Below are 27,091 nucleotides of genomic sequence, written 5' to 3' on the forward strand. Positions count from 1 at the left end.
ATTATTAGTGTCTCTCTGCTACGTGGGAGAGGGACTTTTTTCTGAAAGGCTAATGTAGCTATGGAGAGACAGTGCTCTTTTCTGACTCCTGAAGAAAAATTGTCAGAGTTTAGAAATCCTGAAAAAAAAAATCTTAGTCGTAGTATCTTGGGATATCCTTTATTTAGAGATGCCTGGTTTCTTTGCCCTCCTTATTTTCAGTGCCACCCTTCCTGACTCCACCTCTCTCCAGATCTGAGACCTTAAAGTAAAAATAAAAAGGCTATGGTGAAAAATTATGGGATTATTATAGCAAGAGCTAGGCATTGTTGGTTACAATCTGACTGTTTCATGTTTTACAATTTGACGTGACTCATAACTTTTGTGTGGGGAGTATAGCTGAAACAAACTATCAAACTGGAAATGGCCTCGGTGGCCCTGTCGCTAAACAAAAATGTTGAAATTTTAAATTCTTAGACTTTCTAATTTTGACAAATTGAATTATCCTCAGAGCTTCTCTTATATCTTTCTTTTTTGTTTCTTTATTGGGCAATCTGTGATGGAGGGGATTTTTTGTGTGCATAAATAGATTCAATCAAAGAATACTGCAAACTAATACAGGTGAGATTAAGGTCCAGTCTACCTCCCAGAGAAATGCATGCCTCCCTTTTCCTTTTTCAATCTAGGACCTGGACATTAAAGTTGAGTATTTTGCTTATGTTCTCCTTTGGCCTTGATGTTTGTAAATATTGAACATTAGGAAATATTAAGGAGTCATCCATAACTGCTTTCTTGCAAGAAGCCAAAGTTTTGAATTCTTCTTTTAATCATAACTAATCCTTTGTATTCCAAATTATCCCAGCGTTGAGCCCTGGAGGCTGCCCGCCGGCTAGGTTGGCTAGGGTTTAAACTTAGTTGGGTTACTATTCCACTTTCAGAAGAAGCTACAATACTTTATTATTTATTTAATTTTTTAATTAAAATTTTTTTCTGTTGATGTGACTTTTTCCCCCCATTTAAAAATGTGTTCAGTTCATCCCACTGGTTTTCTCCTCATCTCCCCTCCAGGTACTCAGGTTGATCTTGTGGAAACATAATGTGTTCATCCTCATTCTGTAGATATCTATGGACCTTCTCAAGCTGAGCCTTAGAATTGCCATTCCTCAACTATATGTTGTGTTGCTTCTCTTCTGACCCTTTTTTCCCCTGACTTTCTTGACTTTAGCTTTTTTTCCCCTCATCTTTCTTGTTCTAAAGAGCCCCCAGCATCTCCTTAGAAGAAGATAGATAGGGGTTAGATGTCCTCAGTGAACCAGAACTATATTTCTCTCCTTGAGCCTAATCTTATCTGCTAAAAATCTAGAATGAGTACTAGTCCTTTGTAGATTTTTCCCCCAGCTAGACAGTATAGCTCCATTAAAACAAAGAGTAGAATTTGGGGTAGAAATTCTTTGTGTTTGAGAAGTACATGAATGGATCTGTTCTGTTCATATCTATCTTATACCTCAGAACAATTATTTGTTCATTTATCCCCTTATTCATTGGAAGCTATTTTCCCTTAGTGGTTTTAATATTTACCAACTTCGTTATTAAAATAATCAACCAGGAAAAATACCAAAACTAACTGATTTTACTGTTGCATTTGTTGCTATTCAGACAGATAATATAGTCCTGTTTTCAAGTTAGTATATAATAAATTCAGTGGAATATACATTTTGAGTGCTACAATTTGCAAGGCCCTAAGCTAAGTGCTGGGAATTTTTAATAGAAAAAATTAAGTCAACTTTTAGATTCAATTGTTATTTTCATACCTTTTAACTGCCTTGAATTACTGTTGTTATCAAGTATCCAGAAGTCCTAGATTTTACCTGATTCCTTACCCCTGAACTCTGTCACAATTTCCCCAACAGGTAACAGGAAAATAATTCACTTTGTTCTATTGCAAGGCTTTACCCAAAGATATCAATAGACTATTTATTTAGCCCATCAGAGAAATGTGTTACAGAAATGCAAGTTATCACTTCTCTAGTTTTCCTTGTGTCTCTTAATCACACCTGAAGTTCCTACCACTGAAACTAGACTTCAACAGCTTTTTCTTCCACTAGCTATTTTGGGAGGTACAGTGTCTTTTCAGCTTTGGCCTCCCTACATGAGGCCAGTTCTCTCTTCTTGGCTATCACAGAGGCTGTCATTCTGATGTGACACAGGAGGATGTAGTCTTTAATGAGTGCCTTTGGCACTGATTGTCAATTGCTTATTTCCTGGTGATGTTGCATTAGAGTATTAATTAACCACTAAATTCAAGTTGACCTCTTAGCTGAAGAGGCAGCTTTGCTTTCTTGAAGGCAGACTGACTTTCCTTGTGTAACCTAACATTCTGGTATGCCACCAAATTTTGACTGGTGTGTAAAATTCACTTTTGCTAAAATTGGTATTACAATGTCAGGTTGACTTTGGGCCTGAGGAAGTCACACATGTGTTCTCGAGTAGGATACAAGTTGGTGGGAATAAGAGGTAAGTTTGTGCCAAAAGAAAGAGCTTGTTTCCTAGAACATGTGAAAGTTTAGCCTGGTGAGCAGTCAGGGCAGGAACAGTTTTGGTCATTCACTGATACAGTGCTGAAGGCCACCAGACAGGTGCTGTGAGACACTGTCTTATTATCACAGTGCCTGCATTTTTATTATTGTTGATTTTGCTGTTGTTTTGAGTTCTTTAATTCCTTCAAATATAGTTCCAAAAAAATCTAGCACCCAAATTATATGTTGTGAACACAGAAAGATTGAGAACCACTGATCTTGTGTTAGAAGCTGAGCTAGAAGTTGACGGCCAGGTTGTTGTCATTCTGGCTCCTTCAGTAATTCACTGTGTAATTTGAGTGAGTCATTTTGTCTCTTTGTCCACTTGATGGGTGAGGATGCGGTGCTTACCTCATGTTCCTTCCAGGGATTAAGCAGGGAAAAATGGTAAACCATTCTACCTTCTTTGAAAAAGGTATTGTCTGAAGTCGAAAGGAGTAAAAGTAGCTGTTTGCCTTAGCACCCAGGTTATTTGCAGTACCTGAACTACTTGGGACAAGCTGGGACTGCTAGTTTTAGATGTTCCAGCCACAGGAACACCTCGCTGCTAAGAGACAGGCTCAGGTGGCTGAAAAGGATCCATCTCAGCTTAATAAAAGGAGTCGCTGAAGCACATCTCAGTTGTGCCAGGCGCCCCTGGGACATAAAATAAATACTTCTCGATGAGCTTAATAGAGGCAGTCACAGCAGCAGTAAGGAGGAAGCAGGACTTGTCCAGGGTTTGTGCCTAATCTTCTCACAGGCTGAATATAGTTCATGAAGTGTTCTTTGACTTTCCTGGCTAATTATTATTTTGCTCTTTTCTCAGCTTTTCCAAGAATATAATGTCAACCAGAGATCTTAAGGTCATTCCCTACTCTTTTGTATAAAAGTTAGTGTGGATGTGAAATAAGACATCAGTTACTGAAGTAGAAAGTTATTCCTTAACCCCTTTGGGAGATTTAAAATGCCAGCGTAATCTTAAAGAAATATCTGATAAAGCAAACCTGTATAACTGAATGTATTACTGACTTGGGAAGAGGCCATATAGCTTAATACCAAGGACAGCCGAATTCAAAGTTCACCTCACCTCTTACTAACTGAGCCTCAATTTCCCCCTCAAGTGTAAAAGAAGGATTCAGTAAAGCCTTTTGGTGACTATCCTGTTTAAAATTGCCAACCCTTCATCCCTTGTACTTTTCATTCCTCTTCCCAGTTCTATATTTCTCCATAGTACTCAGTATAATTTAACATACAGTGTGAACTCATTTCTTTGTTTTATATCTCTTCCTCCTGCCAGAATGTAATTCCCATGAAGGGAGGAATTTTTGTCTGTTTTGTTCATTGTCTGGCACGTAGTAGGAAGTCAGTAAATATTGGAGTAACAAATAAACAGACTTCCTGTAAGGTAATTGTGAAGATTGGGAACATTTATTGAACACGAGAACTTAATGTGGCCTGTGGCACAAAATAAATATGTAGAAAATGGTAGCAATCAGGAAGTTTTCCTTGGCTCTAAGGAAGATAATGTAAATCTTACTTACATTAGTAATTAATACATAAAGTATCTTGCTTCATATTTGTGTTAAATGAATGTAAACCATAGTACTCAGTCATATCAAAATGGAACATATGGATATTAGGTGATTATAACTCTAAAAAACTGAAATATATGTTGCTGTGTCTTATTCTTAGATTTATTTTACTCTCAAGGTAACTTATATTCAAATTGTACCTAGGTTGTGTAATACATTTGCAGTTTTAAAATGTTTTCCTTGTATTCTCATGTTTGTATACATATTTTATCTCTCCCACTAAATTAGTTGCCTCAAGGCAAGAACCTTGACTTTTCATGTTTATGGTGTCCAGTGCTTCTGTTATAGCCTTTTGCTATAATGCAAGGGCTATATTCCAAAGACATTCAGAGTAATAAAAAATTCTGTTATAAAAACAGTAGTTTCATTTGGAGAAAGGAGGGTGAAGACTTAGAGTTCAACACACAGCAGTGCATTTTGCCTGACGCAATTTCAGTGGACATTACAGCTATACGTATATAAGTATAAAGGCCAAACCAACTAAATCTGATATTTGATTACATCTTCCTTTTCCTTAAGAGTGATGCATGGGCCTTTTTTTTTTCTGTAATAACTCCCAGCACACACTGCTCATTGCACTTTCTTATCACTTTTGTCACCTATTTTTCTTACAGTGCACAGAACCACTCAAAAGAAGGGAGCACTGTTGTTCGACCAACATTGCTTCATTTAACAAATGTCCGAGGGCTTCCTCTGTACCTTTCAGCAACCTATGCCCTGGGATTACAGCTATCACGTTTTTTTACGTAAACTGAATATTCCAAGTTTGGGATCACATGCCTGTTCCTGATACAACTTAGATTATAAAAATTTGCATTTTGGATAAGTTCCTGTACTTACACATTGTTATCACTCAATGCATATTTACTGAATGAATTAAGAGCTGACAACATCTTTTCTCCATTCCTTGCTAATGTGATTTTAGAGCTGATTCAAATCCTTGGGATAGATGATTGAAGAGCATATAGTTAGGCTGAGTGTTTAAGCAGGTTTTTTTAAGATATCCTCTTTACTTTGTCTTTATTGACCTGCTCTCAGCTTCATCTATAAGAACGTGGATGATCTCTTTTATCTTTTTTGTTCCTTCCCAGTGGCTTATCCCCAAATTAATGACTTTTTCCAGGACTTCTCTCTTTATTAACTGATATAATCCACATATAAAATTCACCCTTTCAAAGTGAAACAGAAAACAGTTCAGTGTTTTTTAGTATATTCACAGAATTGTGCGATCATTACTATGTAATTCCAGAACATGTTCATCACCCAGAAAAGAAGCTTCATATCCATTAGCAGTCACTTCCTATTCCTCTCCTCCCACTCAGTCCCTGACGACTGCTTCCTGTCTTCTGTGGATTTGCCTCCCCTGGATATTTCACATAAGTGAAATCATATAATATGTGGCTTTTTGTGCCTAGCTTCTTTCACCTGGCATAATATTTTCAGTGTTAGTCCATATTATAGCATGTATCAGTACTTCTCTTTTTATGGCCAACTAATATTCCATTGTATTTGGATATGCCCTATTTTATTTATCCATTCGTCAGTTGATAAACATTTGAACTGTCTACACTCTTTGAATAATGCTGTTGTGAACATTCATATACAAGTTTTTGTGTGGACATAATGTTTTCAGTTATCTTGGGTACATTCCTAGAAATGAAATTACTGCTTCATATAGTAACTCTGTTTAACTTTTTGAAAAACTGACCTCTCTTCAATATTAAGTTTAATCACTTCCCTTTTGAAAGCTTACCTTTCTTGGCTTCCCTTTTCTCCATCTACCAGTTCCACTCAGCTCTCCTGCTTACTTGGGTCTTCTTCAGTTTTCTGAGTTGTCACTTTTATGAAAATAACTCAGACATTTTTCTGAATTCTTTCCACTTTGAATGGCCCACAGCCTTCATGTATTTAATGTGTCAGAAACCAAAGTTTCTCCCCCTTCCTATTTTTACTAATGCTACCAACATTCTTCTTGACGCCCAGGTGCTAGGCCTGTGTGTTTCTGTGGATTATTACTTCTCCCCAGCCACCTGTATTCTGTTGCCTATGTGGTACAGATCCCTAATGGTATCTCTCATTGTTTCTTCCTTTCTCTTCTCACTATCCTAACCCTGATTCTGGCCATTTTCATACCATTGCAGTTTCCTTACTGATGGCTCCCTGTTTTAGTCTTCCCACCTCTGAAGTACTTGCCAGATTACTCTTTGTAAAGTGTGAGCAGAGACTTCTGGTAAACATGACAGGTTGTAAATGTTGTTTATTTAAATCCTCTTCCAAATTCCCTCAAAAATATCAGTAAAGGAATTAGAAAAATATATATGCTCATTGTATAAAGAGAATGGGAAAAGAAGGGTGATGACTAGCAAGTTATGACAACATTTCTCCTCCAGAAAAAACAAAATTGTATGTGAAAAGAATATAAATTTATTGTACTATTCCTGTGTGCTGTGAGTATTTATATAATCATAATACTGTAAATAACTAACATTATTTAACCTAAAAATGGGATATAACTGTTTTGGAAGGATGAGGGAGGAAAGAGGGCAGGAGAAATCATCTCCCATCTTAGGAAGCCAGTAGATAATTACTGAAATTGGAAAATTAGTAGCAGCAGAAATATGACAGTTAATTATCAGAAGAAAAACAGCTAAAAGATTTGAAAAGTAATTGCTTCTGGAGAGCAGAAATCAAGAGAGAGGATGGGGCAGGAGGCTGCTATTTAACTTTATTAGCTTTGTAATACTCTTTAACTTTCAAAATTATGTGTATGTAGTACTTTGATAAAAATTAAAATTTAAAAGCTATCTACTTTGTAATTCCCTTACTCAAAAAGTTTCAAAGGATTTCTATTTCCTGCTGTACAGATGACAAATTCCTTGTCTCTTTCTCAGCCTGACTTTATCTTCTGCTCCACTGAAATGATATTAGCCCTTGAACTCTGAATTGCCTTGAGCAGTAGCCTCTTTCTACCCTGAACCATTTTCCTCCTCTCCTTTCCAAATCCTTTTACTCCTTCCTTTAAGCCCTAGCTCCTGTTTCTTCCCTAAGCTTTCTGGTCTCCCCTCCCCAAACCTAGTGACCTTTCTTAAACAGCTGTGGCTCTCTGGTTGTCTGCACCACTCATTAAACACTTAAGTTGCCTTTTCTTGTTTGTACTGTTTTTGGCATAAAGTCTTATCTCCCCAGCTGGTTTATTCGCTCCAACCAAGCAAGAAGGACATCTTATTACCATTTTATATACATCTTCTACTGTGCTGTGTTTGATAGATACCTGCTTAATATTCAGTTCCCACTCAGCCATCAAAAAGCTTTCTGGTTTGAGATCACGCCTCTTTATTCTGAGCATGTCTCAAGACTCTGTACTTTGGTCTAAAAATCTCTATCTTTGTCAGCTTTAGTGAGGTTGAAGGCCAAGGCTTTATCTCTTTGCTGATGATACTATCATTGGTTGGCACAATGTGCCCGTTGTTTTTACAAAACATAACATGAGCAGTCCCTAATCTCCTCAACCCTTTGGGTGTTTAAGCATTTCAAAAGTTTTGTATTATTTGGGAGAAATGCTAATTTATCATTGCCATCACCACTTTGGGGATTTATGACTCTTTTCCCCTTGATACTCCCTTGCCTCATGATCCTCTGTACTACAAAGAACCAAGAAAAACAGAACAAAGCCCTCTGCAGTCTCTATTTCTCCTTGCACTCCCTATGAACAGCCACCTGGCTTTACGTGTGTCCTAGAGAGGCTTTATCAGTGATATATTCTCATCCACTGAGCCAGAACCCCAAAGTGACCTGAAACATTTAGATCACTAGTTCTTAATCTTTTAGAGGACAGTGAACTCTACGACAGTGTGTGTCAGGGCCAGTCAGGAGGCAGAAGAAGCCGAGGGGCACACATGAATTGGAGCCCTTGGAGTTTTCAGGGGAGAGAATGGGTGAAGAAGGGTAGATATGCTGAGTAAATTTAAGAGTAAATAGTTTGGATAATTTTAGCAGGCTCTGGGGTGGTCCCTAGTTGTCCATACCTGGCTTTGGGGTGATTTAGGGCAGAGGAAATATAGATTGAGGGTGTAGGATCTGGGTTGGTTAGTTTACATGCTTGTAGGGAAGTTTGCTATCTCAAGGAATTAGCTAACCCAGGGAGGGGCAGTTTCTTAGTCTGCAAGGCCCCCAAAATACCAAAGCACCATAAAATATAGAAAACAAAAACCACAATTAATAAGACGATACACACACAAAATTTAATTTGCTATTTCAGTGGTTTGTTGGAGCTCCTGAAGACCCTCTCTAGACCCAAAGTTTAAAACACAACCTGGACCCTGTGATCTCTGTGTCTTATACAGTATTTGAGTTCAGGCTATCTCTTCACACAAAGTCTGTGGTTAATTAATTCTCTCTTAAGGCAAGAGAATGTAGCAGTTGCTCCCCCCTACCCTCCACCACAAAGCCCTTCTTTCTGCTTTCTTTTGACTTTTACCCTAGGAGGCTTGTTTGTGGGTATTTTGTGCCAGGAGGGATAAGCCTGCATTCCCTAATTGCTGCATCAAGCCTGTGCTCATAGGGCATCCTGATGACATTTTAAATACATGGAAATTTTTGAATGCATGAAAACGTCTGGTGCTGATTCTCTGCTGCATTTTTGCTCTGGCACCTGCTCCTCTCTTTTTGGAGTTTATCCCATTGCCTAATTCTGTACATTGTCTCCAAACCTTTCATTAAGCATTGTTGGAAATTTTGCTTTGTAACCTCAGCATCCCCGCTTATCTTTTGAACAGAAACAGAACCGTCTCTGACTACTAGGCATTTCCTCGAGTGAAAAGCTCCCCTTCTCGCCTTTTCTGACTTTTCAGAGCATGAAATGGCTGTGCTAATCCTGTTGGCCTCAAGGCAAGAGCCTTGCAGAGGCAGACAAAAGGGATGGCGTGCTCCCAGCTTGGATCCTCCAGAGGCCAGAGGGAGAAACTTTTTAACATTATACCAACTTTTAGTCAAAAACCTGCCCATTCCTGCTTTGTTTTGGCTGCAGTTAGGAAGGAAGCAAATTCTTGGAGTGTTTCCCCTACGTGTAACTATCAATTTCTTAGTGCCCTGTGTTTTGTATTGAGTGTATTTCCAGAGATTGGATACTTTCCTAGTTTCGGAAGTCAAACAAAAGTGGTTTTAGGAATTCTGGACGTGTCCTTCTGTTGGTTTAATGGATATTTCTCAAAGCCAAAGGTATTTTGGCTCCAAGTCAAAAAATTGAGTTGCAACTATGTGCTTTGTGGGAAGTGTTCTTTTTAGGGCATGAGGACTGAGAGGCACATGAGTTTCTCAGAGGGAGTTAAGATAGTCCTTAACACTCCTAAGGGGCTGACAATCTAGTAGTAAGAATCATACATATTAAAGTAATACTTTGTTTCTACATTTAATATGGAGTTATTACATACTTTCTGCAGCAGAGCATCAAGATATTTGATATGAAGATGAGATTATGTGTTGCCTTTCCATCAAAAGAACCTATTTATATATGGACTGTGGGGATTCAGTTCCAGGGAACGCATTGAGCAGGGACAGAGCAGGTATACTTGGCTTGAGATTTTGAGTTGGACCTCTGGTGGACTGAATTTTATACTTGTCAGGTGGAGTGAGTAACGGCAGAGTCCTGCCTGGACAGGAGTACAGGAGATAGAGCAGAAGGAATATGACGGAGTAAGAGAGAGAAACAAAATGCTATGGGGCTTCTAAGGAGAATATCATATGAGATTAGTGAGATCAGAAAAGACTTCTCAGAAAAAGGGATTGAGAGAGTCCTTAAATGTGGAATAAGGGATTGGGGAGTTTTAGGAAGCATTTGTTAGAGGAGAGAGGAAAGAGTCTAGATAGTAGGAACAGTATGAACCAAAGTATAAAAGTGGGGTATATTTAAAACATATTTCCAAAATCACATGAATAATAAGCAGTAGGAGATAAACACCAAAAAGTAGATGACAGACAATTGTTGAGGGCCTTGAGTAACAAACTAAGGAATCTAGCTCAGTTTAGGCAATGAGGAGCCATAAGGGTGTTTTGAGCAGATGAGTGACACAATCAAAACTCAGCTTTAAAAAATAATCTGGTATTGAAAGATGGGTTGGAGTAAGGAGAGTGGAGAGATGATTTTGTAAGCCCAGAGCTCAGTGATAACTGCAAGATTCTTTAATCGTGTTACCCACACCCCAAGGGGCTTGTAGAGAAGTTTGCAGTCTGTCATGCATTCTTTATGACAACGAGCAACAGAGTTAATCTGAAAAAGATATATGCACTACCATGCTCACTGGCTTTCAGGCATCCCTGAAGGGTGAGAGCAGGACCAGTGTTTTCTGAGGAGTGCATATCAGCAGCTCTGGCAGAAAGGAAGAGACTAAAACATATCTTAATCTCCTTTTGCTTCCCCTTGTGAAACATCTCTTTCAAAAACTAGAATTTTGCCACTGGCTTTTCTCAGAAATTTATCTAACCTGACATTAAAAATAGGCCTTTCTTTTCTTCAAGGTAAGATGTTACAAGGCATCAAGGTGGCATCCAAGAGAAAAGCCTGGGTCTGGGCATCTGTTTGCATGTTTCATCTGTGCAGACAGACTGTTCCTAGTGTGAACCCGGGAAGCCCATGACCTTAGAGTCTCCGCTTTTGTGGGGTATGAAGTTCGTGTGACCATATGCCATTCTTAGCTGCCTGCTGGATGGTTTCACCAGTGCAGTAGCTCAGGCTTTACATGGTATAAATTTGGTTCATTGAGACTCAGAACATGTTTCTATGGGAGAAATCTTTTATGTCAGGAATTCCAAGTAAATGGAATGTGGCCATTTCTGCCCACCTTTGAAATTTAGTGGGACTCCATATCCCAAATTATTTCACTTTAGCCAATTGCTGCGTCACCCATACCTTGCTGGGCAAGACTCAAGATTGTAGGGAAAGCATTTAAAGGTCTTTCTCTTGTGTCCCCAGCTGCTTGTTTACTTCCTTCTTTCCTAGCCCTCTTCCCTCCCTTCAGTAGTGAGAAATTTTCTTAACATATTTTTTAAAAAATATATACAGGTACATATATAAAACAATCATTGCTTTGTGTTTTAAGATAAATGGTATCATACCATATATATCATGTTTACAACTTTAAAAATTCAATTCAATTCAAATTTGATTAATTTGTTTGCTACTTTTAATTGTTGCCTAGTGTTCTAATATTCATTTATATACATTTTATTATCTATCCCTTATTGATGAACATTAAACTGTCTAGATTTTTACTATTACAACATGCTTTGAGCTTTCTTGACATATCTCCTTGTGTACATCTGTGGCATTTTCTCCAAGATATTTACCCAGAGATGGAATTGTTCTGGCTCCTTTTTAGTCACAAAGCACAGATTTATTGGCTCCCAAAGACATAACCCTCTTACTTCTTAGATGTATGAAGGGCATCTCAGGGTACCATTCTGATTGGCACTTGGTGAAAATGGAAAACTTGATGTTTGTGAATTTTATTGCAAACGCAAGATCAAAGAGTTTTTCTCAAGTCCTTCAACTTGTGAGCTTCATGGAACAAATAAATGTATATGTTGAATATAGGGGATATTAAATGGTAAAATGTATAATTTTTTTCATAGGTCATTATAAATAAAGGTAACTTCTCACTCTTCCTGCTCTTCCTTTTAAATTTCTTTTAAAAAATAAAAAAACAGGCTCATTGTAGATAATTCAGGTAATATCAAAATACGTACTATAAAATATTTAAGTCTCTCCTTGTCACTCCTATCCCCAGTCCTATTCACCAAAGGTTTATTGGTTTGGAATGTATCTTTCCAAATTTTCATGCCTAATCAAGCATATATGTATATTTATACACCTGTATAGTTTTCTTTCTTTTTGTTTTTTGATAGAGAAGGGATCGTACAGAACAATATTTCAAGGTCATCTTTCTGTGTCGGTCCATAGAGATCTACTTTATTCTTTTTAATGGCTGCATGGTGTTTCACAGGGTAATTGACCATAGTTTGTTATACTGTTTTCTTCTTGATGTGTTTATTTATAATTAAAGACAAGCTCCTTTTGCAAACTACAGTTGTTTAGTCCCATTCCTGGATGTATATACTGGACTGAAAATAATCCTAACATATGATTTGGTTCTTCATGATTCAACCTGTCCCTATAATAGATATAGACATTAAGGACTGTCTTGGACATATCTTCTCACTTGTAGATAAGGCTGACAGTGACATTCTTTGCAGCTCCCGTCAGTGCTCCTCACCCTTTGTATTTCATGTTTCCTGAATGAATGGCAATATTCTAAGTCCTGCAACTGTATAGTATTTAAAATTCAAGTGAAAGGTTGACTTCTTCTCTCAAGGAGTTCACTATATTAAAGAAGAAGGAAAGAAACCAGGTGGTACCAACTGAAAATCGATGGCTAAGTGTACACAGAGATAGAAACACCTGAACTCAGAGCAGATTTTATACTTATAGCCAGGTAACCAAAAAGATGACAAATATGAAAATGTTATGAAAATAGCTAAAATCATGTGGAAAGGGATTTCTCTCTGATTCTGAAAAGCTTCCGGCAGGGGGTGAGATTTTATTTAGGTTTAAAGGCTGGAAAGGCTAATCTGGAGTGTTGTCTAGCTGCCAGGTACATCCTTCTAGCAGACTCTCAATATGGGGCTCGTTAATAATGCTTTTCCTCTTTGTGTCTGATACTAACATCTGAGCTGTGGATTTTAATTAGAAACTATTTCAAATTGGTTATCTTTATGTGACAAGTGTTGTTCTCCCAAGCTCCCAGAGCACATGCCTGGCTCTGGGGACTACTCACGTTTCTGAGCAGTTTACTGTTTGAAACAGATCCATTCACCAAGCTTTCTCCCACTTATTTTTGCTCCAGACTTTCCACCAGTTGGTGCCTGCACGTTAGAACAAAGATCTAGAATCTTTTTTTCCACCTCAGGATCTGGAGGAAACAAGCCTGGCTGGGCCAGTAGGGCAGAATGTCTTTAAGAATTTAGATATTAAGATTTTTGTCAGGCCCACTTTAAGCAGAATCGGGATGTGGTTTTTACAAAATTCTCAACCATCTTATAAGCAACTGCCACCACGTGTGTTAGGAACCTTTTGACCTTCAGCTGGGTGTTTTATCTCGTTGTCACAAGTCCTAAAAGACACAATATTTCCTTTGGACCTACTTGCAGGAAACCCGTAAGATCGTGGACCTTATAGATATTTCCTTCATTCCAAAGTGAATGTGAAGTTGGCAGTCAAGACTGAGTATTGTATTCTGTAGTCCACTTTGTGATCTGACTTCACTTTTGACCTCCGAGCCCAAGGAGCTTCTTTGTTGGCCCTCAGAACTTACTCAGCCTTTCTGTCCCTGGATAAATAGTAATGTGGCAGTGATTGCAGTGAAGTGATACCATGCTGTCCTTGGAGCCAGGGTCTCCTCTAAACTGAGTGAACCAGGCTTGAGTTAGAGAGTGTCGTGGGCTTAAGGGGCTCTGCGCCTTCCCCTCTGGGAGCGGCCTGGCCTCTTTCTTACGTGGTGGCCCCAGTTGACTTAGCCCGGTAAACGCTGTACCCTGAAATGTACAGCTGTGATTTGACAGGAGCTTTTCACCCTTTACAAACTGGGCCCCCTCATGAGAATGTAGGCTCATAGAGCAATAATTCACGTGTAGGTGGCCTGTAAGGAAAGTTTTAACAAAAGAGTTGGTTAAGAAGCTGATTTATTTTCTTGCTTTAACTCTCTTGTCATGTGCTGAGTGGGGGCGGAAGAGGAGGGGAGGGTGGGGAATGGTGCTGCTTGAAAGCATTTATCTTCATTTCTCCCATCTCTCAGTGTTTATTACCCTGTGATCGACAGATGAGGAAAGCTGCCAGTCAAACCCACGTTCAGCACATTTCCATTTTCCTTCATTGCAGATTTTAGGCTTTTAAAATCTGCATCCTTTTTGCAGCAATAAAGGTCGTTTCCCTCCTGCTGCTCACAAGCCCAAGACCCTCTGGTCCAGTTCCACTCACTTGTGCTTCCACCAAATAATAAAAGCCGCAGGAGCCTCGGCAATTTAAGACAAGTGATTGGTGAGAGCTGTTCAGTGTTTGAGTCAGTCAGTCGCTGTCTTTATCTTTCTCTCTCCCTTCTTTCTTCCTTGGTCCTTTTCCCTGTCTACCCCCCTTCTCTGCCGATCCTTCTGCTGCTGAGGCACCCCTGTAAGCAGCCCCATTGTGCAACAGTGAGAGGATGACAGCTTTCCTGACTCCTTTCCTGGCTTCACTCGGGTACCTGCCTGAGCCAGTGTCCTTCCAGCTGCAGAGGTTGCTAGGACCTAAATATTAGAAGTGCCAGGTTGTGGGGGATATGGAAGTGGAGGTAGAGTGATTCTCAATACTCCTATCCACCTGCATGTCTTCTGTCAGAAGTGGAGGCTTTGAGGAAATCCCTACCTGGTGGGAGTAAACGCAGGTTTTTGTTTTTGTTTTGGGGTTGTTGGGCTTTTTTCCCTCCATTTCTCCCAAACACTGTGGGGTTTGGAATGCTGTTCCTAATAATCTTTCAGCAGCATGTGTTCTTATGAGCTTATTTGTTTTTGTCTTAAATAATGTTTGTGGGTGGAAGAAAGGTAATGATATTTCTTTGAAAATGGATGTTCTGCCTTCATAATTACTTGTCCCAATTACATCATTAGTGTAAGTGTAGATAATTGCTTCATTAGGACATATATATCGAAGAAAGGTAGGTCTACAGAATGGTGATGAAAATGGGCCTCAGAGTCTTCATCTACCCACGCAGGAGCGTCTTAGCTTGACTTCAGAGCGCTAGGAGGTACCAGTAACCCTGCCAACAGTCAAGATTAATCCTGGGTTTTAATGTGATGGGAGGAAGGAGTGAGGACCCATTGAAGAACAGCTTACTCCTTTGCTTTAGGGTGGTAATGCATTGCTGGATCCTGCTGGCACTGGTACAGTCAGGGCAATGCAGCTGAATCACCGGCGATCCCTGAATTGGGAAACAAAGTAGTCTTATGGCAGCCCCACCACCTCTGGACTTTCTGATGTTCTCTGGGTCTAATGGCACGAGTCCTTTGCTCTTTGACCTCTTTGAATGACTTTTTAAGGGAAAACGTTCATGCCAGGCCTAGAGGTTACATTTTCCCATCAGACCTAACAACCTCCTGTAGGTTTGAATATGACTCTGATTTCACATCATGTCTGTGAACGACTGTGTGTTCGTGCTGTCCAGTTGTGCATTCCCTCTTTCAAGCCACATTAAAAACTAAAACCAGTTCTGCATGCTTCCACTTATATAAGGTATCTAGAGTAGTCAAATTCACAGAAACAGGAGGTAGAATTGTGGTGACCAGGGACTGGGGGGATGGAGGAAAAGGGGAGTTGTTGTTTAATGGGTATAGAATTTTAGATTTGTAAGATGAAAAAGTTCTGGTGATATGTTTCACAGCAGTGTACTTATACTAACACTACTGACTGTACACTTAAAATGGTTAAGATGTTAAATTTTATGTTACTTTTTTTTTACCACAGTTTTTTAAAAAAGCTAATACCAGATTCTTTGTACTATTTACTCTGGATAGAAAGGCTCTATCTACTGCTCTGGCCCTGATGACCATCAGGTTAATTTCTCTTCCTCCTTCTGGCCTGTTATAAAGCATACCCTGCTGTGGTCATAGAATCCTGGTTTGAATTGTTATGTTGGTTTAGGGGTCCAATTCCTGCTGAGAGCACATACAGTCACTGACATCTGTATCTACAAAATATCCCAGGAAGAGGGACATTTAATCTTTATTTTTAACATGGACATTCTTTACTTTTAGTCATGTGCTCTTTTCTTTAATAATTAAAGCAAATGTACAATGTATGTTTGATAGGCCACAGGCTATTTTAGTTAGCATAAAATTCAAGTTAACTCACGTATTAGCTAGAATGACTTCCCTATATCCCTGTATGTGAAATTTTCTTTTATCATCACCCACGTGGTATTTTGGGGGATTTTGTTTTGTTTTTTTATTGAGGTAACATTGGGTTTATAACATTATATAAGTTTTATGTGTAGGATATAAAAAACAAACGAAACAAAAGTAAGTGAACAAACCAAACAAAAATAAACAAAGAACAGAGTGGTGTGGTTTTATTTTTGTGTTTTTATAGAAAACAGTGTCCCCGAATACTCCTCTTGTCTTTTATTTTAGCCTCAGGAAAAAATGAAGACTCGGTTTCACCTATAGGTGATATTCTTAGAATTGATCTTTGAAAGTCTACTGTTTCCTTCCAAAGGAAATAATTTTGTTTCCCTCAACACTTTTATGATTGCTAGGTTCCACGCAGTGTGTTTTCTGTAGATAAAAACTATTATCTTACACTCATGTGAACCTGTGGTTCAGTTATAAAAACATACAGTGGAACATTATTCAGCCATAAAAATGAAGGAAGTACCGACACATGCTAGAGCATGTATGAACTTTGGAAGCATTATGGTAAATGAAAGAAACCCACCACAAATAGCCACTTATTGTGTAATTCCATTTATATGAAATGTTCAGAAGAGACAGAATTATAGAGACAGAAAATAGATTAGTGATTGTTTAGGGCAAGGGAGATACTCAAGTAGGGCAGAGTGGAGGGGAGTAGCTGCTAATGGGTAAGGTATTTTGGGAGGTAGGGAATGATTTTTTTAAAAAAATGTCTTGAAATTAGATAGTAGAGATGGTTGTTGTAAAATTGATTTTGATAATGGTTGCACAACTGTATGAATATACTAAAACTCCTTGAATAGTAATACCATAAGTAGGTGAATTGTATAGTATGTGAATTACATCCCAATAAAGTGTTATTTTTTTATAAAGATTTTTATACTCTTGCCGATTTTTAAAAATATTTGGGGGGACGTAATTAGGTTTATTTATGTATTTATTTTAATGGGGGTCCTGGGGATTGAACCCAGGACCTCATGCATGCTAGGCATGCACTCTACCACTGAGCTATACCCTCCCCACAAATAATAAACAAACTACATATAGTTGGGTCATTTTCTTCAATGTCAGAACTATAAATGAGAACTAAGAGAAACTCTACCTCTGGAGGAAGTCCTGCTCTCTGCCACCAGGGACTCTTTCCAGGTTCCCAGGTTATAGAATAATTGACTGTGATCTTAGATGAGTTTTTTTTTTTTTTTTTAATGGTGAAAAGGTGACAAAGTGAGTGTTACGAAGTGCTTAGTTATACCCCCTTCATAGAACAGATTTAAAGACTGCATTTAAATAAAGTTTTTTGAAAAAAAGAAGAAGTGTTCTTCCTAGGATGCCATTCAGTATATACTTAGGAAAAAGGCTTTTTATGTCCCAATAAGCCTGTGTTATATTGCTCTAAAAGTTATTTTTCATGGACAGAAACCAGCTTACTAATTTACAAAGAGCTCAGACAACCTATTGAAAAACAAATTAAGAGAACCAAACATAAAAATGCACATAATATCTGGTTAGGCAGTGCACACTAAGAGAAATACAAAGAGCCAATAAACAAATATGGAACAAAAAGATGCTCACCAACACTTTTCAATTATTAAAGAAATGCAAAGGATACCAAAAATAGAATTGCCTTAACTTACTTCATAAATTGACCAAAATTTATACTGAATAGTGTTTTTTAATAACAGCCTTATTGAGATATAATTCACATGCCATATATTTCATCTAGTTAAAGTATACAGTTCAGTGGTTTTTAGTATATTCACAGAGTTGTGCAACCATTGCCACTATCTATATATTTCAGAACATTTTAATCACCTTGTGAAAAACCCCATACCCATTAACAGTCACTTCCCTCTTCCCCCTTCATTTCCCCTGCCCCACTACAGCCCTAGGCAATTTCTAATCTACTTTTTGGTTCTGTTGCTTTGCCTCTTCTAGACATTTCATGTAAATGGAATTATACAATATGTGGTCTTTTGTGGCTGGCTTTCTAATAATTTTGAAAAGTTGATTAGTTGTTCAGTTGGACCTGCCTTGGGGTTTCTAGTCTCAGTTCTACTGTCCAATTAGCAAACTGGTTCTTGGCTTCATACCACAACCAAGCAGAGAGTAATTGTGTTTCCAGGCTGATGAGTGTTTGCACCCCCAGCCCCATTCTTACTCTGTCTTCTCAGCAGCAACATACAGAGATGGCCATTCTGAATTAGGCAGCCTCAAGTGGAACAATTTATAGGACTGAAATATGATTTAATTGTTTCCTTCTTTGTAACTTGCCCTTCTTTACCCTCCCAAATTAGCTTTTCTGATAGATTTGCTAATGATTCCTATTGTTCCATATTTTCACTGTACTGTTGAATCATACTCTTCATTTCCCTGCTCCTAGAACAGATCTTGGGAGAGAGGCTAAAAAACTGTTTTGGGGAAAAAAAGTTCCCTAATTCTCCTTTCCAAGTAGCAAAAGAGAAGAATCTAAGGGAAGCAGAGGCAGAGTGATGCATGCAGGCTACTAGGCTTGGTAGAGCTAATCTACCATGTGACTATCATAACTGTTAAGATTTTATCCCTAGACACATTCCTGAGGCTTCCAGCCTACAAGTTGAAGACCTGACTCAGAGAATGAGACTTGGCAGCTTGGTTTTTGCGATGGTTGTTTTCTGATGGTTGGCTGGGATCACTGGATTTAGCTTTCTTTTCCCCCTCATTTTGTCTCTCGTCAGAATAATCCTCATTTACTCTTTAGTCTGAGCTCCAGGTGAAGAACTCTGTGGTTGCGTGATAAAAAGTGAACTGCTATGACTAACAGTATGCTTATGGACAGCTGCTGTTTCCTCCATTTCCTAGAACATGAATGTGAGTCTTGGGTGCTCTCTCTGTTTTTAATTAGTAGACTTTTTTTTAGAGCAGTCTTAGGTTTACAGAAAAATTGAGTGGAAAATACAGAGGGTTCTCATATACCTTCCTTCCTTCCGATACACCCATAGCCTTGCTCACCATCAACATCCTGCCCCAGAGTGGTACATTTGCTATAATCCATGAACCAACATTGAGACATCATTATAACCCAAGTCCATCATTTACATTAGGGTTCACCTCTAGTGTTATAAATTCTGTGGGTTTTGGCAAATACATGATGACATGATCTACCATTATAGTATCAGACAAAATAGTTTCACTGCCCCCCCCAAAATCTTGTGCTCCACCTAATACATTCCTCTCTGCCCTGCTGCCCCACCCCCCACCCCCAACTCCTGGCAACCACTGATCTTTACTGTGTCCATAATTTTGGCTTTTCCAAAATGACATATAGTTAAAATCATATGATATGTAGCTTTTTGCTTCTTTCACTTAGTGATATGCACTTAAATTTCTCCCATGTTTTTTCATGGCTTAATAGCTTATTTCTTTTTAGAACTGAATAATATTCCATTATATGGATATACCATAGTTTATTTATCCTTTCAGCTATTAAAGAACATCTTGGTTGCTTCCAAGTTTTGGCAGTTGCTAATAAAGCTGCTACAAACATCTCTGTGCAGGTTTTGTGTGGACATAAGCTTTCAACTCATTTGGGTAAATACCAAGGAGCATGATTGCTCGATCATACGGTAACAGTATGTTTAGTTTTGCAAGAAACTGCCAAACGATCTTCCAAAGTGGCTGTACCATTTTGCATTCCCACCAGTAATGGAATGAGAGTTCCTGTTGTTTCACATCCTGTTCAGCATTTGGTGTTATCACTGTTTTGGATTTCAGCCATTCTGACAAGTGCATAGTGGTTTCTCATTGTTGCTTTAATTTGCGATTCCTTAATGAGGAATGATGTTGAGCATCTTTTCATATGCTTATTTGCCATATGTATATCTTCTTTGGTGAGGTGTCTGTTCAGATTCTTTACCCATTTTTAATTGTTTTTTGTTGTTATTGTTGGGTTTTAAGAGTTCTTTGTATATTCTGGATACCAGTCCTTTATCAGTTAAGTGTTTTGCAAAGACTTTCTCCCAGTATATTGTCTTTTCATTCTCTTTAACAGTGTCTTTTACAGAGCAGAAGTTTTTCATTTTAATTTAGTAAAATTTGTCAATTTATTCTTCCATGGATTGTACTTTTGGTGTTATATGTTGAAAGTCTTTGCGAAGCCCGAGGTCACCTAGATTTTCTCCTATATTACAACTTAGGAGTTATAGTGTGTTTTATGTCTAGGTCTACCCAATTGGAGTAATTTTTTTTTTTAAGTGTAAGGTTTCTGTATAGGTTAATTTATTTTTTTTTGCATATGGATGCCCGGTTGTTTCAGTACCATTTTTGAAGAGACTATCCTTTCTCTGTTGAATTGCCTTTGTCTAAGATCAGTTTACTGTATTCATGTGGGCTTATTTCTGGGCTCTTTTTTCTGTTCCATTGATCCATTTGTCAATTCTTCCTCCAGTGCCACACTGTCTTGATTACTATAGCTTTATAGTAAGTCTTGAAGTCAGATAGTGCCCTCCAGATTTGTTCTTTCTTTGCATATTGTGTTGGCTATTCTGGATCTTTTGCCTTTCTAGGTAAGCTTTAGGATCAGTTTTTTGATACTCACAAAGTACTGTTCTGAGATTTTAACTGGGATTGCATTGAATCTATAGATCCATTTGGGAAGAATTGACATCAATTAACAGTACTGAGTGTTCCTATCTATGATGTGGAATATCTCTCCAATATTTTTTCAGATTTGTTATATTTCTTTCATCAGGTAGATCTTATACTGATTTTGTTAGATTTATACCTAAGGTTTTCTCTTTTTGTGGTGCTGGTGTAAGTGGTATTATATTTTTAATTTCAAATTCCAATTCCATTTATTCATTGCTGGTATATAAGAAATCAGTTGACTTTTTGTATATTGGCCTTATATCCTGCAACCTTGATATAATCACTTAATAGTTCCAGGAGGTTTTGTTTTTTTTTTTAATTCTTTGAGATTTTTCTACATAAACAGTCATGTCACTTGTGAACAAAGACAGTTTTATTTCTTCTTCTCCAATCTGTATATTTCTTATTTACCTTTCTTGTCTTATTGCATTAGCTAGGCTTCCAGTACAGTGTTGAAGAGTTGTGAGAGTAGACATCCTTGCTTGTTCCTAGTCTTAGGGGGAAAGCATATATGGTTGACCCTTGAACAATGTGGGAGATAGGGATTCTAACCCCTACGCAGTTGAAAATCCATGTATAACTTTACAGTCAGCCTCTGTATCTGCTGTTCCACATCCTTGTTCAACCAACTGCAGACCTGTAGTACTGTAGTACATATTTATTGAAAAATATCTGCATGTAAGTGGACGCATGCAGTTCGAACTCATATTGTTCAAGGGTCAGCTGTCATTTCTCAGCATTAAATATAGCTATAGGTTTTTTGTAGACATTGTTTATCAAGTTGAGAAAATTCCCCACTCTTCCTAGTTTAATGATAGTTTTTATCATAGATAGGTGTTGGATTTTGTCAGATGCCTTTTCTGCATCTACTGAAATGATACGATTTTCCTTCTTTATCCTGTTGATGTGATGGATTATATTAATTGATTTTGAAATGTTGAACCAGCCTTGCATACCTGGGATACATCTCTGTTGTAGTGTATAACTATTTTTGTACATTTTTATATTTGATTTGCTAACATTTTGTTGAGGATTTTTACTTCTGTGTTCATAAAAGATATTAGTCTGTAGTTCTTTTCTTCAATATCTTTGATTTTGGCATTGAGGTAGCGCAGTGCTATCTCATAGAATGAGTTAGGAAAACTTAAGTTTTCTGGAAGAGATTATAGGGATTTGGTATAATGTCTTCATTAGATGTTTGGTAGAATTTACCAGTGAACCCACCTAGGCCAGGCATTTTCTGTTCTGAGAGGTTGTTAATGATTGATTCAATGTAATAGGTGTAGGTCTATTCAGATTATTGGTTTCTTCTTGTGTAAATTTTGGTAGACTGTGTCTTTCAAGGAATCAGTCCATTTCATCTTGGTTATCAAACTTGTGGGCATTGAATTATTCATAATAGTTCTTTATCATCCTTTTAATGTCCATGGGATCAGCAGTGATAGCTTCTCTTTTATTTCTGATATTAATACTTTGTGTCTTCTCTCTTTTTTTCTTAGTTAGCCTGCCTAAAGATTTTACTAATCTTATTGATCTTTTCAAAGGACCAGCTTTGGTTTCATTGATTTTTTTTTTTTCTCTCTTGAGCTGCTGTTTTCAGTCTTACTGATTTCTGCTCTAATTTTGATTATTTCTTTTCTTCTGCTTACTTTGTATTTAATTTGCTATTCATTTTTCTTGTTTCGTAAGTTGGAAGTTTAAATTAATTGATTTTTTAGATCTTCTTTTCTAATACATACATTCAAAGCAGTAACATTCCCTCTAAGCACTGCTTTTGCTATATCCCACAAATTTTAATAAGTTGTATTTTCATTTTCATTTAGTTCAAAATATTTTAGAATTTCTCTTGCAATGTCTTCTTTGAGCCATGTGTTATTTAAACTGTGTTGTTTAATCTCCAAGTATTCTGGGATTTTCCAGTTATCTTTCTGTTTTCTAGTTTAATTTCCTTGTGTTCTGACAGCATGCTTTGTATAATTTCAGTTCTTTTAAATTTGTTACAGTATGTTTCATGGCCCAGAATGTGGTCTCTTTTGGCCTAAGCTGTTTTTCAAGGAGAACATTACTAAAGAGTCTGGGGCTTATGAATTTGCTCTTAATTCTGAAACTAAGTGCTTTTCTTTCTTGATCCTGGCACATTATTTGAGCTTGTCTCTTACAAAAGAACCTCTGTCTATGAGCTGTTGATTACAGAACAGTACCTATAGAGGAAAAGCATACAGAGACTGGAATAAATGATTTAAATAGCTTTAATGGTGGTCATTTATTAGGCACTTACTGTTTGCCATCACTTTACATTTGTTTTTTCAGTACAAGTTTTCCAAACAGCCCTAAAAGATGTAGGTATTTTTATTATACCATTTTTACAGATAAGGAAACTAAGATCAGAGAGATTAATTTACATAGAGTCGTACCTCTATAGGTACCAGCAGCAGGTGTCAAAATCAAGTCCATCTGATTCTGAAGTCCATAGTCTTAGAAACCATGCAAAAAACAGACAAGTCATAAGATCCTAGTTCAAGCCAGATGCTAATCCATGGCAGAAATGGAAAACTAGAAGTTTGCTAAAAGAATATTTGTATAATGCTGTGCCTTTTATTAGTTTCTTTACAAAATCAGTGTCACTAACAGTTTAGGTGCCTTTAGTAGTGAGCGTTCCCTTAGTAGTGCTTTCTGAGCACCTGTCTTGGAGTTAATGTGTAGGCTATATTTATCTGGTTGGAGTTTCCCAACCAGGGATGATTTTGATCCGCAGGAAACACTTGGCAATGTCTGGATACATTTTTGGTTGTCACAACTGGATGAGGGGGTGATGTGCTACTGGCATCTAGTGGGAAGAGGCCAGGGATGCTGCTAAATTTCCTGCAGGGAACAAGACCCACCTCACCCCCTAAACAGAGGATTATCTGGCCCAAAATATCACTAGTGGAAGTTGAGAAACCCGGAGTCTAGCTTGTTCCATTCTGTTATTACTGAGAATTACTTGAGGCCTCAGCAATCTCTCGGCATTCTGTCAGGATTTGGTTTCCGAGACTAAGTGCCTCCTATGTAAATACTTCGTAGCTCAGTCTGTTAATTCATTCTGGCACATTTCCTATACCTTCAGCTTGGTGGCCAGAGGCTTGTTAAATGGTTGGGGTTTTTTTAAATAGGGTGATACTTTTTCTTCCTGATGTTTCCGAGAGACAGGCTCAGTTGGCCTGCAGTTCTTACAGAAGAGAACCTAGTGACGATACTTTAATCTGTTGCTGGCATCTTTAGCTCCTAATCTGTGTTTACACGGCGATGAAAATCAACTCTCCCTGATGCCAAGACTCCATTCCTTATCAGCACTCTGGCACCACTGGCAGAAAACACCTCCCCAATCTCTTCCACACAGCACAGCCATATATGTTTATTTTATTGCACAGCTGTTCTCCAGAGGACGTTCCTTGAGGCATGGGCGTACAGGATACTTCTGGATCTGTGGGTTGGAGTCTCAGTCATTTGTGTTCCAGTTGTAGATCCATAGCACTCTTAAAGCACCTGGTATTTTCCTTAACTGTTTCCCTGTTTGTAGCTTTCATCCTCTCTCCCAGATTTTAAGCTCCTGGGGTTTGTTTCTTCCATTTTTTCCTAACCTCTTTTAGCAACTAGAAGTTCTTTCCAAATACTAAGAAAATCAACTTGCCTTCTTCCATTTTGGGTTATATGCTTTTCCATTAAAAGTTGGAGGAAATTGTAAGGAACTAAAGTAATCTGAGAGAGACTAGTGGTTGGAGATGTCAACCATCTAGATAAGGAAGCCAGAGGAACAATTCACAAGCTCAGTGGAATTGAGCCTGGGTCCAAGTGAAACTGAATTGTTCTTTCCCAGGAAGTAGACCTTGGAATTAAAAAAATTATTTTCATTATGAAGAAGGCCTGGAAAAATCAAGAAAGTTCCTATTAAGAAAGTCCTGTACCCTCCTCATGACCCAGAGGTTCAACAGAATTTCCCAAGTCAAATGTAATTATTACAGAATTTTCTGTGAAGGTTAAGCAAAGGCATATATTTACCTTATTTGTGTGATATGCCACAGGGCCCTCAGTAGGGATTTGAGGTCAGTGGGCTTATTGACAGAACCCTCAGATGCTGTCTTTCTTAGGCTTTCCGGGAGATCATGACCATTTGGCACTATGTCTTTGTATCTGCAAGATTTTAAAGAATGTTATTGTTTGGGTGGTATTAGTTTATCTAGAACAGTATTCCTCAACCGTTATTTCATCATTACCTTCCTTAGGAGCATTTTTAGATATTTTTCCCCTAACCACCCTCCTCCTTTGAAATTTTAACGTCATGGATACGCTGTGTATGTGTTCACATATTGCAGAACTTTGGAGGAAACTAGCGATTGTACTAAGATTCCACCCCAACCCCCGCCCCATGAGCCAGTTTTCGCCCCCCATGGTGGCAATACTACCTGTGCTGAGAATACATTGATCTAGAAGTATCGTCATCTTGGGAATGAATTGTTGTTTGTACTTTTCTTTACAAATTGAAACTGAGAAAAGGAGACTATAGATAAACTAATGTTGAAAAGAGTCTTCTCAGACAGTGGCCTGCAGCAGCTGGAGGAGAGTGACAAGAGTACTTTTCTCATATTTCATGGCTTGTATGGAGAACATTTTCTCTCTGAATGATCTCTTGACCGACTGACGAAAGAATCAGGAAACACCAGGAGTAGCAGAGCAATAAATGCAACCCTCTAAAAGGGAAAAAAAAATACAAATGACAAGACCCTTTTGCAGTGACATACAGAGGAGGAAGCTGGTGATAGTGAAGAATCTAGGAATAGAATTGTCCGTTGTTCCGAGGCTAGTCAGCTCTAACGAGTTCAGGTTCTCAAAGTCGGGGTTGGTTTGCAGCAGAGAATGCCGTTTAGGTTGTGTAGCATACAGAATGTTCTATTCTCCCAAGAGGGTTTGGCTCTGTCTGATCAGAAGGGTGGTTGTATATGAAATGCACCTCGGAAGGAGGAGGAGGAGGAAATGACATGTTCATGTAAAATGAAATACAACTGCAAATTAAAGTGTCACCCTGTTTTAAAAAAATCCCTTTTTTGTTTAATTGGTTACCAAGGAAAAAAATGTCATACAGAAGTGCATATCTCAGGCAAAGTTAAACCATGAGATGGTACAAGGGAATCTGGATTCCGGGGAGTTCTGGGGCAGGGCGGGGCAGGGGGTTATAAAATATTGCCTTAATAAAAATATTCTGATGCAGAAAAGCTAGGCTCATAAATTTCTGTTGTGTTACATGCCAGGGGTCCAGAAGAGATTAACAGTTATTACCTCATTTTTTCTTTACTGACTGTCTGTATCCAATCAGCTGAATTCTGGCTGCCTCTCTCCTGGAGGAAGCCCCCCTTTGAGATGTTTTATTAGGAAGAAGGTCATGTACAAAGGAGGAGACGCTTTCTCCTAAAGAGCACTGCTTGTCACAAAGACATCCGGGGACTAAAATGCTTTTCTGTGTGGCTTTTCTGTGTTAATGGTGTCCTTCCATTTTTCTTTTTTCTATCTTTCTTCTTTTCCAACATTTCAATGCAAATTCACCTGTCTCTTTAAATTGTGAGCCTATCAGACAGTATATATACAGTTCCTGCCACATTGCTGGCACTAAGTCAATGTTAAGTAATAATTGGGGGGGGGAGGCTGATTATATTAATATAATATAGTATAGTATATAAGGTTATATTTACATGTAGAATTATTCTTGAGAAACATGTCTGGTTTCTCTTTGAGGTAGAGACTTACAAATAGGACTTGTCAGCTGTCTTCAGCCTTAGTCGTGGTTCTTCCTTTCCCTTCTCTCCTGCTAATCCCAGTTTTGTCTCATGTTTGCAATGGACACATGTAGATAAACACTATAACATGCTCTCTTTGTCCTCTCCCCCACCAGGGGCAGTGATTGGTGATGGACAGTCTGCCGTGGCCAGTAACATTGCCAATACTACCTACCGGCTCCAGTGGTGGGACTTCACTAAGTTTGACCTCCCAGAAATCAGTAATGGTAAGCCATGGTAGAACTGGGGGTGCTGATGGAAGGGCTATCTCTTACTGGTGAGCCAGAGCTCAGAAACCCATGTAGCATCAGATTTTTCATCATCTCGTTGGGCAGCTGACTGCCCTGTGCCATTTCTGCCGCTCTTCTCCAACTCTCATCAAGCAATTCAGCAGACGTGTCTTGAGTATCCCCCTAAGCAGCAAACCGTGCCAGGTGCAGTGCTCGGAACAGTGCTAACGTGGACACCAAAATGAAGATGTCTGCCCCAGGAGTAGTTCATTGTTCCAAGCCTGAAAGTTTGGGTGGAATTGAGAGGAAGA

General features: G+C 38.4%; 1 protein-coding gene across 10 annotated transcripts in view; it reads left to right on the forward strand.

The window, feature by feature from the left end:
- Nucleotides 1-27,091, forward strand: part of AMBRA1 (autophagy and beclin 1 regulator 1) — a 152,483-nt gene that overhangs the window by 86,623 nt on the left and 38,769 nt on the right. For all 10 annotated transcript variants that reach the window (XR_004139188.2, XR_010383345.1, XR_010383346.1 and 7 more), the window contains one exon: nt 26,667-26,777. Coding sequence is in view for 7 of the 10 variants with exons in the window: in XM_064492400.1 (XP_064348470.1) it covers nt 26,667-26,777 (111 nt within the window). In the remaining 3 variants the exon portion in view is untranslated. The remainder of the gene's footprint in view (nt 1-26,666; nt 26,778-27,091) is intronic.

This window comes from Camelus dromedarius, chromosome 12 (assembly GCF_036321535.1).
Source record: "Camelus dromedarius isolate mCamDro1 chromosome 12, mCamDro1.pat, whole genome shotgun sequence".
NCBI classification, from domain to species: Eukaryota; Metazoa; Chordata; class Mammalia; order Artiodactyla; family Camelidae; genus Camelus; species Camelus dromedarius.